The 15,481-nt window shown below is 39.9% G+C and overlaps 2 protein-coding genes across 3 annotated transcripts; both read left to right on the top strand.

The window, feature by feature from the left end:
• Nucleotides 1-2,025: 2,025 nt before the first annotated feature.
• On the top strand, nucleotides 2,026-7,715 carry selenop2 (selenoprotein P2). Of its 2 annotated transcripts, none has more exons than XM_073490418.1 (5): nucleotides 2,026-2,068; nucleotides 4,178-4,436; nucleotides 4,969-5,181; nucleotides 5,651-5,759; nucleotides 6,583-7,715. In XM_073490418.1, exons 2-5 carry the CDS (start codon nucleotides 4,210-4,212, stop codon nucleotides 6,883-6,885), a joined length of 852 nt encoding a protein of 283 aa, XP_073346519.1. In that variant the 5' UTR covers nucleotides 2,026-2,068; nucleotides 4,178-4,209; the 3' UTR covers nucleotides 6,886-7,715. The 2 variants fall into 2 exon arrangements, with proteins under 2 accessions (XP_073346519.1, XP_073346520.1); XM_073490419.1 differs by lacking the exon at nucleotides 2,026-2,068 and adding an exon at nucleotides 3,247-3,268.
• Nucleotides 7,716-7,788: 73 nt separating this feature from the next.
• elovl8a (ELOVL fatty acid elongase 8a) lies at nucleotides 7,789-14,525 on the top strand. Its single transcript, XM_073490420.1, has 8 exons — nucleotides 7,789-8,818; nucleotides 10,838-10,904; nucleotides 10,999-11,186; nucleotides 11,573-11,653; nucleotides 11,810-11,866; nucleotides 12,009-12,123; nucleotides 12,209-12,336; nucleotides 14,235-14,525. The coding sequence occupies exons 1-8, from the start codon at nucleotides 8,813-8,815 to the stop codon at nucleotides 14,406-14,408; spliced, it is 816 nt and encodes a 271-aa protein (XP_073346521.1). The 5' UTR covers nucleotides 7,789-8,812; the 3' UTR covers nucleotides 14,409-14,525.
• The last annotated feature ends 956 nt before the right edge of the window (nucleotides 14,526-15,481 follow it).

Raw genomic sequence — 15,481 nt, 5'->3', positions numbered from 1 at the left:
GAAATGATGTTCTGAGTATGTCAGATTGCCTTTAGCACATTTAACCTCTAATGAGCTCCTTATGAAAACATTTAATATTTATCAGGATAATTGGACTCTTGTAATAATAATAATAATAATTGAAAATATGATTTTCCAACCACTGAACATATTTTGTTTGACTGTTTGAAGTGAAACATCTTTGTTTTGTGGCAGTCTGAAATATGTTCTGTTGATCTATTTAACAGAGATAGTGTTGTCTTTGAAAGAAAAGCTCAGCCTACTCACAGTAAGTCACATGACATTTGCTATCAACACACGGCACTGTGAGAAAATAAAGTGTTTATAAAGAATTATATCTGTTGCGTGTGTGTGTGTGTGTCTAAAGGTGTGTCAAGATGTACTATACATCTGAAATTCATATCAGGCAATTCACTGTAACAAATAAACTACATTGTTGCCATCTCTACTGTTACATTAGAATTGAAATGAAAGCTAACTACTCCACCAGCTAAAACAAAAATAACCACAAGTCTCCCTAAACACCACTGTAGCAACTGGCCTATCAGGTGACGTGTGCAGCTTCTGATCAAGTTATCTTTAGTTGGCATCAAACAAAAAATGTCTTTTTTTTTTGGCTCAGGTTGGACTTTGAACAAATCACTCACATGAGAGATTAGATATTTGTTTTGCAGGTGGCTTGTTACCTAAGCTGAACTGCAACATGAAGACAACATTTAGGTAGAAGGATTTGATACATGTGACAAATGTTGCTTACAGGTTTGTGAAGACTGACCAAGTCATTTAATTACTGAAGCTTTACAGTACATGAAGTTTGCATCTGTTTCTTTGACCAACACTACAACCCTAAAGCAAACAGTAAGTCTGTCACTCTGACCTCCTTGTGTTGAGTACCATTGATGTTGGCCTCTTGCAAAAGTGGAACCATGGTTTTGTTTGTCGTAGGCCAACATTCACCTCTGCACAGTCAAAACACCCGAGTCACACATAGTAAAGTAAATATTACTCAGTAATGAGATCAATATCATATACAAAAAGTTTAAAGTATACAGCTTTGCTGCTTTGAGCTGAATGCTAATGTCAGCATGCTAAAACACACACAGTGGCAATGCTGATGTTAAGCAGGTATAGTATGTTGAACATCTAAATTTAGTGTGTTAGCATGATAATATTAGTTAACGCTAAACAACAGCTGAGGTGGGATGGGATGGGAATGTCATTAGTTTTGCAGGTTTTTCATAAACATTTCTCAAACCAATTATTGGGCCATGGACATCTATACCAAATATAATGGCAATCCACCCAGCAGTTGCACTGATATTTCAGTGGTGGACCAGCTGACCAACAGAGTGACTGACCCACCCCAGAGCTAGCTGCTGGCATGGCTAAAAACATGAAAAGTTATGTGTGTACACCTTGATGGAAACACTGCTGCTCTACAACAGTCTTTATTTCAGAAGTGATCTATTACACTGAAAAGTAGTTACACTGATTCATTTTTCAGATTCAGATTCAAGTTTATATAAGACATTCATGTTGGGTATTAACCAAGTAAAGAACCAGGATTAACAGTGACTCAAATGAAAAATCCAGCTGTTGGCCTATTGATTCTAAGTTGTTTATTAACACTCAGTAAGGTAAACCTGCAAATAATACAGTTGATAGCCTACTTACCAAAAGGGATATGGCAGACATCTTCAGGAGGGTCAGTGATGGAATGTAACTAAGTACATTTACCCAAGCACTCTCCAAGTTACATTTTGAATAGGGGAAGGAAGCTGCATTTTACCTTGTTGTTGGTAAGTCAGAAAGTAATTGTAGATCCAGTGTTTAGGCATTCTGTGAGGAGGGTTAGTTGAAATATTTAATCTTGTCTAGATACCCTTTGTGTAAATTCTTGTGAAACTATTGATGCTGATTGGTCATTAGCCAGTTTCGGCCAACTCAGCTGTGGTGAATAGGCTTGATTGCAGGGAGGAGCTATCCCTGTATATAAAGAGCAACCCGTAATCTGCTGTTCAGTTACATTGTGTCTAGGGGAAGGAAGCTGCATGTTATCTTGTTGTTGGTAAGTCAGAAAGTAATTGTAGATCCAGTTCTCAGGCATTCTGTGAGTATTTCAAGACTGAAATATGTCATCTTGTCAAGATACCTTTTGTGCACTTGTATGTTCTTACCCTTAGGACTTACATAATAGCACTTATGTACTTAAGGTATCCCTGATAAATAGCAGCTGCTTCGCTCAGATGAGGGCTTGAAAATTGTTTCTATTTTTTCATTGTTACTTTATCGACGGTGATATGTTGTGGTTTCTTTCTTCTGACAAATGTACTTATTGTAAGTCGCTTTGGACAAAAGCGTCTGCTAAATGCCCTAAATATAAATGGACAAATTTGAGGTACTTGTACTGTACTTGATTACTTCAATTTTCTGCTGCTTTATACTTCCACCCCACTACATTTTGCAGGCAAATTGTGTACCATTTACTCCTCTACATTTATTTGATAACTTTAGTAACTAGTTACCTTGCAGATTGCATGCTGCATCAAAGCCAAAGTAACACTTTTTTAGTTATTTTATCTTTACCTGGATGATACTAAATTAACATTATTATAAGGTGTATACATACAGTACGTGTAAATATATGTATACTTTACTTTTACTTAAGTACATTTGTTGTCAGAAAATGACTTTTGATACTATAACTATCGTTAATATTATAATTATCAAGACATTTTTCTCAAGTAGCTGTATGGGTGACACATATTGACACAATGTCTTTACACAGCCAACAAAGGCATGGGGTCTTTTGTTTTTACTGCAGACATTTTCACTCATTTTTTTAATGAGAGGCGTCTCTCTATGGTTGACTCTCCAGAGTAAGAGCCTAAAATGCCCCAAAATATGAACACATTTTTTTTCAAAAGAATGGGAGGAGCTGCTCATAAAAACTATTTGTACTATATGTACTATATGTACTATATGCACTAGTCGTATCGATTATGGCTCACCATTGTGGCTTTATTTGCACTGGTGATTTAGATACTTTTATTTTAAAATCCTTGCAACTTGTACACAATTAAAACTCCAGTGCAGTCCAATTTGATGCGTTTGAGACTGCACACTAAGTTTGTGTACAGATAGCAGCTCCTTCTCTCTCTCTCTCTCTCTCTCTGTTTGATTTGGGGGAGTGCTTAGTCAACCACCCAGGCTTTAAAAACAACAGGGGTTTACTGTCTATGTGGGTCACAGGACAGAGAGCACAGCGGTAAGGCCTTCTTTTTGATCGTAAAAAGCTGATTTATTTTTATTTGAATTACGTCTTTTATTTTGAAAAGTAAATGATGAAATCTGTTAACCAATTGTATTTGTTTTTTGTATTTTCAAAGTAATGCATTTTTGTGTCAGAGGGATGGTTTCATTTCATACTCTTCGTTTTAAAATAATCAATTTTAAAGGTGTGTTAATGCACTTTTAGGCACTTCATATCATTTTGATTCACTCACTAAGGGACACACTAATGTGAGCATGCATGTTGATGAATCTGGAGCTATAAGGTTGTTTACCAGAGACTGAAGTACTGATTGAGATATCATTTGCGATTCAATAACTAGATTTAAAGTATTTTCAAATTGGCTAATAATAAAGTCACATTCATGTGTTTGTACAGTTTTGAGGATGTCCCTCAGGCTGTAAACGTTGCTGTCCCAGCCTCTCTTTGTCTCTCTGCCTGTCTGCCCATTTGCCCCCAACATTCTTCTGTCTGTTGGCAGTTGAGCCCATAATAAACTCTTTTGCAGATTATCTCCACATGTGATGAGAAAGACAATGAGGGTTTACTCTTTTAATTATTTGGGGATCAGACTGACTGGCCATTTTGTTCAGGATGGGGGAAACCTGCCAGTGATTGAATCTGCCTGCATGTGGTGCACTGTAGTCTACAGACTGCATTCATGTTGTCCTGACTGTGATTATATGTAATGCAGAGGCTTTAGCATGAGTTTTGTGAAGAGTCAACTTCAGTGACTTTATAACTTTTATTTCCTCAATCCATGTTTTAGATTTTTTTTTTTCTTTTTAATTATATGCATGTCTCAGAATTGAGTTGAATTTTAGGCTACATGTATGACAATGCACATCCAAAGTAACATGGATTATTGCACATCTTTCTTATCAGGTAGATTCAGTCCAGCCCGCCAGGGAGGGAAAATGCACTCTCTCTCGTCGCTGTGGCTGTACACAGCCCTGCCAGGTCTGCTGTGGGCCGCACATGTCTCTCTGATAGTGGAGGGGGACAATGAAGCCTCCAGGATCTGCAAACCTGCCCCCAACTGGACAATAAAGGGACATGCACCCATGCAAAACCTGCTGGGAAATGTGGTTGTGGTTGCGCTACTGAAGGCCAGCTGACAGTTCTGTCTCACGCAGGCCTCCAAGTAAGAGAATTGACTTTATGGAGAAATGCAGTAGTTTATTAGGCATATGTCATTTATATACAAAGTGTGAAAATGGTAGGAGGAGAAATTTGAAAGATTCTTATGTAAGTCAACACGTCATCTCAGCAATCTTCAGCTAGACTGTTGGAATTTAACGTGCAACACGTTCAGTCACTGCGTCAGTTACTGTTATCAATTACTTACACACTCTAACTTCGTTGTTAATACAACACTAAAGAATATGACCATCTAATGTCCGTGAAAAACAATAAAAAATGCTGGAATTTGATCTCACAAGGACTTAATGAAATGTTTGAAGACCATTCTGATATTTCACATAAGTCAAAGCTATAAAGAATCATTTCAATTAATCACAACACGACAGCTAATACAACATTTTTGGGCAACCCTATAGATCTAATTCATTTCTGTAAAAATACAAAAGTAATTGGTGTCGTGGCTGGTAATGTCTTTAAAAACTCCATGTGCATTGCTAACAGTGAAGAGTTGTTCTCTCTCTGTCCATCTGTAGGATTGGAGGCCTGCGTAGCAAGCTTACCCGCAGCAACCTGACAGAGGTGTCTTTCATGATAGTAAATGAGCGAGATGCTCAGTCCAGAGCCATGTTCTGGGAGCTGAAGAGAAGAGCGCCTGCTGGTGTTCCTGTGTACCAGCAGGGTCCCTTTCAAGATGACGTGTGGGAAGCTCTGGATGGTGACAAAGACGACTTTCTGGTCTATGATAGGTAAGGCATGCCCCTCTTCAAGATTATGTCAAAACACCAGTGGCTTTTTTTTTGTTGCTTGGAGTGCAACTATAACATGCACAACATTTTATCACTTGTCCCAGCCCCCTTGTCTTGGCAGTTTTTTGGGTCTCATGTCGCAAATTTGACTTTACTCTATGTTCATACATTTTTCCAACCTCCAGTTTCTGGCTTATAAAACAGTGGTCTCTCTACAAGATTTTTTAAAAGCACAACTATGATTTATCTCCATGTGTAGGCACATTAGTTCTGAGTCACACACAGAAGGGGATACAAAAAAGAGAGCTTTGAAAGGGCCTGGCATGCCATTTAAAATGACTGGTATTTCAATCGTATCCTTGAATCTATTATTATATAATTTTGTTCATGCATCCCATTGTGAAAATGAGGAGAAGGTTAAGAAAATTGCAGTGACCACCATCTACATGTTGATTCTTTCTTTCTCCAGGTGTGGTCTCCTCACCTTTCACATAGTGCTGCCTTACAGTTACCTGCATTATCCCTACGTAGAGGCCGCAGTCAGAGCCACTTATCATAAAAACATCTGCAACTGCTCTGTGAGTAATCACAAAACACACACACAAATGCTTGCACACATACACAAAGGGTTGGAAATGGTGACGCATATTCTTTACATGTGATTTTCAGTGTTGAGTATGAATTACTCACCCAAACTACAATAAATACAATGAAATGCACTCTTTGGGTTAAAGCTGCACCAATCAATAATACAATTAACAGTATGACTATGTGAAAGTGTAAGTCATACCTGTAGAAAATTATCACCATTGCATCTGGATTTGTAAAGATCAGCAGATCATTGGTTTTATGCACTGACAACTTTTCAAAACCTTCTTTGAAAAGAGAGCTATTACATAACAACAACTTTATCTTGGTGGCTTTTTGCAGGTTACGGTTAGGCAAGCCCAAATAACATTCATTTAGCTCATTGTTTTGGTTTTCTTGCCCTCATCAACCTTATTTTCAGCAGCAACAGGCAGCTGTTTTTAGCAAACAACAAACAAACAAAATCTGCTGTGATACACCCACTACACACTACCAACACCAAACAGCAGACACAGAAAGTTAACAACTGGCTAGTTTGGCTAGCAGAGCATTCAGCAGCTAAAGAGCCAGATATTTCCTTCATAAGTTGGTGGAGACCAAACAGACCGAAGAGAATATTGGTCATAAACACGTCTAAATTAATAATGTTGACTGCTGGATATGTAAAAGTCATTGAAATGGCAACTTGGTGAGATAATGATATGTTGATGTTGTGTTTTTAGCTTGTTCTGCTGCCCCCGAGTGGTTTTATAAATGCAATTCATTCAGCTTAAAACTACAAAAATGCACGTAAAGAAAGACGTGTTTCTGTAGGTTCCTGAGAACGGCACCATGAAGAACGAGACGACAACAACAACCGAGTTGGACACTGAAGATCCAGAGGTGGGAGAAACGGCTCATCACCACAGCCATCTTCATCATGATCCTCATCATTCAAAACACCACCACCAACACAGTCCCCAAAATCATACCGAACATCAGCACGTAACAATTCAGAATCAACCTCACAATCCTCACTCTCCCAGTGATCATCATCACTTTCATCATCACCCCCATCATCAGCATCAGCAGCAGCCTGGCAACAACAGTCATGATGGGGTGGAAGTGGGTAATTAGGATGTCAGATAAATAACTAATGTTTTTTCCTGCTTCTTTCTTCATCACGTAGTTGGGAAGGGTTAACTTAGTATTTCACTCTTGGTGTTTTTTTTTTGTTTTTTTTTTTTACTTTGATGGCAGAAGACACAGGTAGACAGCAGTTCACCAAGCAGTTGAATCTGTTTAAGCAGTAATCAGATTGTGGTTTCTCTACCAGCATCGCCACACCTCACGCCTCTGTGTGGATACAGTAGCCAGTCCTGCCCTGTCTTCTCCCATTAATGAAGTCTATGGTATAAAACCTGCCTGCAGGAGGCTGTAGATGGATGTGTGTGGAGAGATTTGATGGACTGATTGTTGTTGTCACCCACACGGAGTCTGAGGATGTTGTATGCTGCCACTGAGCAAACCTCAGTCGGATTACTGTCCAAGCATTTTCCTTCCTGTTCAGTTTCTGCTGCTGGTATTGATATGCTGTGCTACTAGTACATTTATCTTCAAGAGTTTCAAGTGCTGACCTTTATTCTCTTCAATGTGTATGAGCATTTTGGGAAGTGGCATTATAAATTAGTGTACTAATTCAATTAAATCAATATTTTTCACTTGTGAAGAATAATACAGTATACTAGTATAAGTAACCATACAATGCTCCATTTAATCAGTTTTGCATATTTGCTATAGATTTGAACCATTGTCACTTTATTTTGCTGTACAAGTTATCCCTTATTTACCTGAATGTAGAATGAACCTTTAGGCCGTTGTTCTCCATTTTAAAAGAAAATATATTTTATAAGTGTGTTTCAAGGTGTCTCTTTCTGTTCCTATTAAATGTGGAGCTGGGGATGATATTTTATTTTGCCTTCTTTCACCTAAAAGACAGTAATCCTAGAGTTAAATGAGAAGATTGATGCCACTCTCACATCTGTACGCTAAATATGACGTTAAAGCCGACAGCTGGCTATCTTCTGCTATCAGCATCAAGACTGGAAACAGAGGGAAAGAGCTAGCCTGGCTCTGTCCAGAGGTCACAAAATCTGCCTACAGCTATCTCTAAAGCTCACAAATGCTTATGCTAAGCTAACTGCTAAGCTGTTGGCCGTAGCTTCACCTAGCTTCACTTTCATCTAGCACACAGACATATGTTCTCATCCAACTCTCAGCAGGAAAGTATATTTTCCAAAATATCAAACTGCCATCACCTGATTAATTGCTAGCTACTCATTTAGCAGTGCAGCTAGCGGTCCTAGCTAGAGTGGCGCAGAACGGGCAGCAGAACCTGGGCGAGCAGGCGACGGATCAGGGCTAAACAGCCTCCCAGTTTTTAATGTTTTAAACCAAAATTCTTGGCCTACCTATTGCACCTTTAAGGATTTGTGAACCTTTATTCCAACCATTATCTATATCCACTTATTCTGACATGGAGGCAAACTGGACTCAGGAAGGCCTCAGCTGGCCAGTGGGTTTGAACCCAGAACCTTCTTGCTTTGAGGCGGCACACGAGCGTGCTGCCTTTACTTACCTTGCTTAATCTTTCATCCTTGCGTAATCTTTCCAAGTGGTTTAGTGGGGTTTCTATTTAAAGATTAGATCCAATATTAAGAAATAAGAAAACACCAAATTGAACTGAATATCATAATTACGTAATTCAGAATTATGTTTTGATTTACTAGAAGAAATCCTGAATTGTTGTCTTATAGTCACAATCACATACATTCTGAATAACAGTGGACTTCTGATTGATGGGATTTAGCTGCCCAGTACTTGACCTGCTATGCTAGAATGAAGGAAGCACACTGCCATATGTCATGCTGGTCACACACACACACAGAGGCACATACACCTAGAGAACAGGCGGATTACCTCAGTGCTGCTTAACACATGGCTGAGATGCAGCGCGCTTTGACCGAGGAGAGCTGAGGAAAAAATATAAACAGCCACCATCAGAATGAAGGTAAGGACACTTCCTACAGCTGACCCTGTCTTTACAGAAAGACAATTTAACACAAATTCTTGCAGTTATTCACAGTCAACCATAATGAATTCAACTGGAAGTTCACTGGTTGTCATCATTTCCCATCAGTACCTGCATGTAGGCTCTGTGTCTGTCAGACTGAATAGTTTAATATCAGCATTGTATACTGTGATTGATGATTGATGTAGATTGCTTCAGTTTCTTTAGATATCCAAGAAGCATCACTGTAGGTCTTAAACCTGCTTGATAAACCCGAGCAGAGTTGTAGAAGCCCGGCCCTGCTGGGGATTTCCTTCTGTAAATCCCAGTGAGGAAGCTCCTGGAGAAGCTAAACTACTTAGCACTGTCCACATGGCCTGCTGCTTCTGTCAATACAGTAATTGGTGCTTTCACTGACATTCAGTGGTGGGAATGTTTAATGAACACTTGGATTGAAACAACAATACAATATAATATTCATAAAACTTTTTTAATACAACAATGTCCATTTCTAGTAACTGTTGGACATTGATTCACTGTAAGATGCTTAGAGATGAAGGTGAAGAGGCAGACGTTATCTACCTGCTGCGGTCCCTCATCCCAACCCTGACCAAAAAAGCCTGTCAAATCCATTATTGTTAATAATTCATTTACCGGTTTAATTATATCTTTTGCAAATGTGTATCTCTCTAATGCTGCCACCTCCACACTGCCAGGATCTAATTTTGGTGGAGAGCTACCAGATCCCTTTATTATATTTAGTTAAAGAAATATTAAATGTAGCCTTTCCAGTTAGATGAAAGTGTAATTTTACAATATAAAACTGCACCTTTGATCATTAAACATCCTCTCCAAGCAGATGACCTCTGTGACCTCCAGGCTGTGTTGGAATGTCTATCTTTCCCAAAGGGTCAAGAGACAGGCTGAAACTTTGCTAGATTTTTACTGTTTGGTGTTTTTGTGGAGACACATGGCCCATCTGACAATAAGACTGTTGGTGTTTCTACGTTTGTAGACATACATGGGACACCAAAGACCAAAACAAAGCTGCTTAATGGACAAAACACCCCACTGCACATGCAAACTCATCTTAGTTTCAAATACTAAAGGAGTGTAAAGGAGAGTCACTGACCTGTCCTGTGCAGAGCTTCCACCTGCAAACACTAGATGGTAGCACTGGCATTTGTTAATCACACATGGAAACTCATCCGCCTGTCGTCCACATTAGGCAGCCATTCATCAAGAGGATTATTAGTTATTATCCATCATCAAGAGATACGTTTGGTTTAGTGAACATAATCCTTGAATTATAATCCAGATTATCTCTGGCTGATTTAATCAAATTTGCAGTGGAGTGTTCTTCTCTACGTGCGATTGTTTCACAGAAGGATGTCATTCATGAGCATTTGTAAAACAGCGAGCTACAAAAAGTCAGCTAATGTTTTCCCAGTTGCAGAAAAGACCTTTATTTTCATCCCGTTACAAGTCATTTGTTCTGTGATTGATTTTCATTAAGCGTCACTTCCAGATGACTCTATGGCTCTAACTGGCCCTGATGAAGGTTGCAAGACCAGAGCCATGTTTTAATACAGTACAGTATAACACAATTGAACTTTGATGTATTGGAGATATGCCTTTGACAACATCTTTGCAGAATACAACAGAGACAGATAGAGAACATGATCAACAACAAATGCTTTTGCTGTGTAAAGTCACTATAAAATTGAGTATTAGTTCAGAAAATCAAAAGCAAGCAAAAAAAAAAAAAAAAAAATGTGAATGAGTAAAATAAAATACTAAATACTAAAATACTAAAACTACAGTTTGATGTTTTCAGTTGCTCTTGTCGGAGGCGTCTCAATATGCTTCCTTGAATGAATTGCACATTATTGGCCTTGGAGTTCATTTCCTTTATTGAATCAGCCAAATTCGGGTTGCACTACTTCCAAATATTGTTGTTATTGGTGTTTCGGTTCAGTTTTGTATTTACTAGCTCATGAATGTTTCTCCTACTCTCAGGGTTTTCAGGCTCTCAGCATGTGGCAGAAATTACAGTTATTCTACCGAGGGATCCTGGAAAATGGAGGCAAGTCTTTATATTTACTTTATCAACTTTATGCCAGACTTTAGCACAATCTTGTGCTTGATATATGCCTTTCTCTTGCTTTCTCTCTGTCTAGACAAGAGGACAGACAGTTGGCTGCTGGTCTACTCTCCTGTGCCAATCAGCTGCATCTTTCTGTGCTATCTGGTCATTATATGGGTGGGGCCAAAGCTGATGGCCAAAAGGCAGCCAGTCAACCTTAAACCCGTCCTGATAGTTTACAACTTTGCCATGGTCTGCCTGTCTGCATACATGTTCTATGAGGTACTACTACACTGTATGTGGGAACATTTGTAAAAGATGACAAAAAACACAACTCCACACTGCTCCATATCTGCTTGATGTAGAAATAGGCCACTGTTTGTTTACTATATCAACCTGAGAGGTGATACTATGTTAGTGTTGTGTTCACTGCTTGTTCCTGCTGCCCCAAAGTGACTCATTGCAGGTATAAAAGGACAAAAAGTCCTCCATAATCTCAGATGATACCACAAGAGTTATTTCCCCTATCCATTGTGGGAGTCATCGGCGAAACAGGAAGTGATTTCACTAATTCAGCACCAATTTGAGTTTGACAAAATGGGATGAAAGGTCCCAGTGCTGATTGAGAGGAACCAAAGCAGAGATGAAAGCAGCTTTTGTCTTTCCAGTTCACAGCTTCTTCCTGGTTGGCCAGATACAGTCTGCTGTGCCAGCCAGTCGACTACAGTAGCAGCCCACTGGCCATGAGGGTAAATCTTTTTACCACATTATACATTATGCAACAATTTCTAGATAAAGCTCAACTCTGTAATTTGTTTCACAAGGCTATAGGTTTAAGACTGCACCTTAATAACCAAAATATTCTGCACCTCACAAACTTTCAAACATATTTTTCTGTCGGACAGATGGCAAGAGTGTGCTGGTGGTTCTACTTCTCCAAAGTTATAGAGCTCAGCGACACTGTGAGTATGAAAGAAGTGAAAAGAAGTTATTTTCACATTATAAACACACAAGTGTTTGCAGCTTATTTCTGCATGTGCTTGAACACATGGCTGCAAGATCTTACCATACACTTGCCTTTATATGTGTTTTTGTGTTCTTCAGGTATTTTTCATTCTGAGGAAGAAGAACAGTCAGCTGACCTTCCTCCATGTCTACCACCATGCCACCATGATCTTCAACTGGTGGGCTGGGGTTAAATATGTGGCTGGTGGCCAGTGTGAGTACACGCCAACACACCCCAGAACACACACTGATACATAAGCTTACACTATGTGATGCTCATCATGTGTGTCTGTCCGTAGCTTTCCTGATCGGTCTCATCAACTCCCTGGTCCATGTAGTGATGTATCTGTACTACGGCCTGGCAGCTTTTGGTCCGAGCATGTCCAAATACCTCTGGTGGAAACGCTACCTCACCTCCCTGCAGCTGGTCAGTATTTCTGGCAAGTCTTTCCCTCTTAGGTCTGTTTGGGTATGTGTCCAACAACCTCATCTCAGAATGTTGAAAAAGCTTGGAGTGCTTTAACTTTGACGAGCCTAACATGAGGCCTTGTGCTCCGTGCACCATTGTTCTGACCAGCCGTGGGCATAATTGGATGGATTAGCAGCACTGATGCTACTCACTAACTACTGGACCATCTGTTTTACTTATAGCTTGATGAGGAGACAATGCCTCCTCTGGGGTTTTTGTCTTTCTATATGGCTGCAACATATATAGGTCAGTATGGTGAGTGACTGCCATTATGTAACAATAATTGTACTGACCTAGAGAAGACTGCCCCCTTAAGCCTTCATTAACAGTTGGCTTTACAATTTGGTGAACTGAAGCTGAGATACTTGAGTGGATTGTATTTGTGTGTGTGTGAGAGCGACAGAGAGGATTTCTTTTGTATTTTCGAGAGGTAATTATAAACTTTGAAAGGGGAGGTGAATGTGGAGTGGTATGCTCAACGTCCCTTATGTTCATTCATACACATAATCCCTTCCTGGGCCCTCAATAGGCTACTAAAGCGACTCTATGAAACATATGGATATAGACCAGTCGTCAGAGCAGGCCGACTTTATGTTGTGACAATAACGTGCAGAATTCTCATGCTCTCTTGTCTCTGTCTGTTCAGCTGTGGTAATCGCTGCTCATGCTAGCTTTAAGTGTTGTTTCTTTGTAATAGCTAGCATGAACGAGCAACTAGAAGTGAAATCACTCTTTTATCAGTTAGCCTCGTATCAAAATGATAATTATTCCTATATAAAGCTCTCTCTGTTACTTTAACACAAGTGCTGACAGGGTAAACCTGCTAGACGAGGGCCACATGGTGGCTAGCAATGAAGCGATAGCAAGCTATTTGTGTCGCATATTTACTGCCAGCCATCAACCACTGGCTCTAGGAATGACTGTTTGATTATAACAGTTACATTGGATGTGTATTTGCCAGTGTAATGTTAGTGCCAGTGTAATGTTAGAATTGTGCTGGAGCTGTTAGCTACTTTTTCATTATAAGGCAAGGCAAGTTTATTTATATAGCACAATTCAGACACAAGGCAACTCAAAGTGCTTTACAGGCGCATAAAAATTACATTAAAAGCATTTAAAATACATTCAAACAAAACATTAAAACAAGTTTAGAAATCTTTCCTACGCCAGCTATAAGCCTATTACTGAGCTAGTCTTTGCTGACCAACCCATATGTCACAGAATTTGAGAGGAAACTGTGTTATAGAGTGATACAGAAACAGTAAGGACACTTGAGTTGGCTGCTGAAAGACTGAAGGCCACATGAAGCCCAGCTAGCAAGAATGCTAAGTACCCTATACGGAGGCCTTCGGCTGCCTCTTTCTTTCACATGAACCACTACAACATTGTGTGTTGTAGTGGTTCCTCACGAATCTCTCTTCTTTTCTCTCTGTCACACACTTTTAATCATCATGCATTACTTGCATTGCCGTGAGTAAGTCTTTCTGAAGCATGTTGTACAAGGTTTACGAGGTGCCTAGGTTAATAGTGGTATGTAATGGTGAGAACCACAGAAGAAAAGAATAGAAGACTCAAGCTCAATACAGTTTCATGAGTTGTCGACTGGTTTTCACTTTTGCTTTGAAATCCTCTGACATGTTTTGCTGCTTTCAAGGCAATTTCATTTTTTCCCGAAAGTAAATATTGAATTCAGTTTTGATCAGAGCGTGTGCCACATTTCCTGTATTTGACTTTGAGAACGTGTTTTTTTTTGTCTTCATACAGACTGCAGGGTAGGAGGAAGTGTTTCTTTGTCGCTCAGATAGTCTGCCACTTGTCTCACACTGTCATTTTTCTCCTGCCTGTCTCCCTCCCAGCTCCAGTTTTTCATAGTCACCATTCACACCACCTACAACCTGTTTGCTGACTGTGACTTCCCTGACTCCATGAACATGGTTGTGTTGGCCTACTCTCTCAGCCTCATCGCTCTCTTCAGTAACTTCTACTACCACAGCTACCTTGCCAAAAAGAAGAACGAAAAGAAGACATAGGGAGGAAGGCAGCGAGAGAAATCAGGCGTATGTGAAGAAAGAGAGAAAAGAGCTGGGATGAAAGGATTTGGAAACATGTGAAATATGTCATTAACATATACAATGACACCTGAGAAAACTGAGAAGGGATTTGTAATAAAATGTAATAAATCCAAACATTTTTCAGCATGTTTTCTATTATGAATGATACACTGAATTTGTGCCTTAAACACACACACACACACACATACACACACACACACACACACACACACACACACACACACACACACACACACACACACACACACACACACACACACACACACACACAAACACACACACACACACACTTAGTGATGTTTAGCAGACTTCTGAGGCTCTTTCATTTAATACATTCATTCATTCCCTCTGTTCATTCATCCAGTACAAAGCCACAAACACACTCAACACACATTAACCCTTGTTTCATCATTCCCTTCCCCCAGCTGCTAATAGATGAGAGACTCTAATCACCATTCGAGTCGCTTTATTCTTCTCTTACACCCATTGGCTGGCAGTCACAGCCAATCAACTGTTGGCTGCCATTAGCTCTGTATCCCGTACTCTCCATGGATGCCTCCCCCTTTTCAGATCAGGGTCCCCCTGCCTACTTTAATCCCTCTCACCAACGGGGAAACCCCGGCCCGCCCCACAACCCCCCCAATTCCATCTGTCATGATGGAGAAGTATAATTGTCTGAGTGGAATGATCCCATCCACTCCCCCTTGTGGACACAAATGAAAGATTTATTGGAGGAGTGACTGCATTAACAATATCTGCTTCTCTTGCACTATATTTCCCCTGCCATCATCAGTTATTCCCATTCTGTTCACTATCTGTTTCTCCACTTTTATCTCCAGCAGCATATTGGTTTTGACTGTCCTCTGTTCCAAACTCAACAGGGGGCAGACTAAATAACAGAACACCACATGAAAAGGCACTTTGAAGTGACTAAATCAAAGTTCCAGAGGCAGCTACTCAGACGAGCCATTTTAATACCCATCAGCACAATGTGGCAACGCCTCTCCCGACAAAGTTCAGAGACTTGCCAC

The sequence above is a fragment of the Pagrus major genome, chromosome 21 (assembly GCF_040436345.1).
Source record: "Pagrus major chromosome 21, Pma_NU_1.0".
Classification (NCBI taxonomy): Eukaryota; Metazoa; Chordata; class Actinopteri; order Spariformes; family Sparidae; genus Pagrus; species Pagrus major.
The sequence above is the reverse complement of the archived record's forward strand: the minus strand, read 5'-3'. Positions and strand labels throughout refer to the sequence as shown.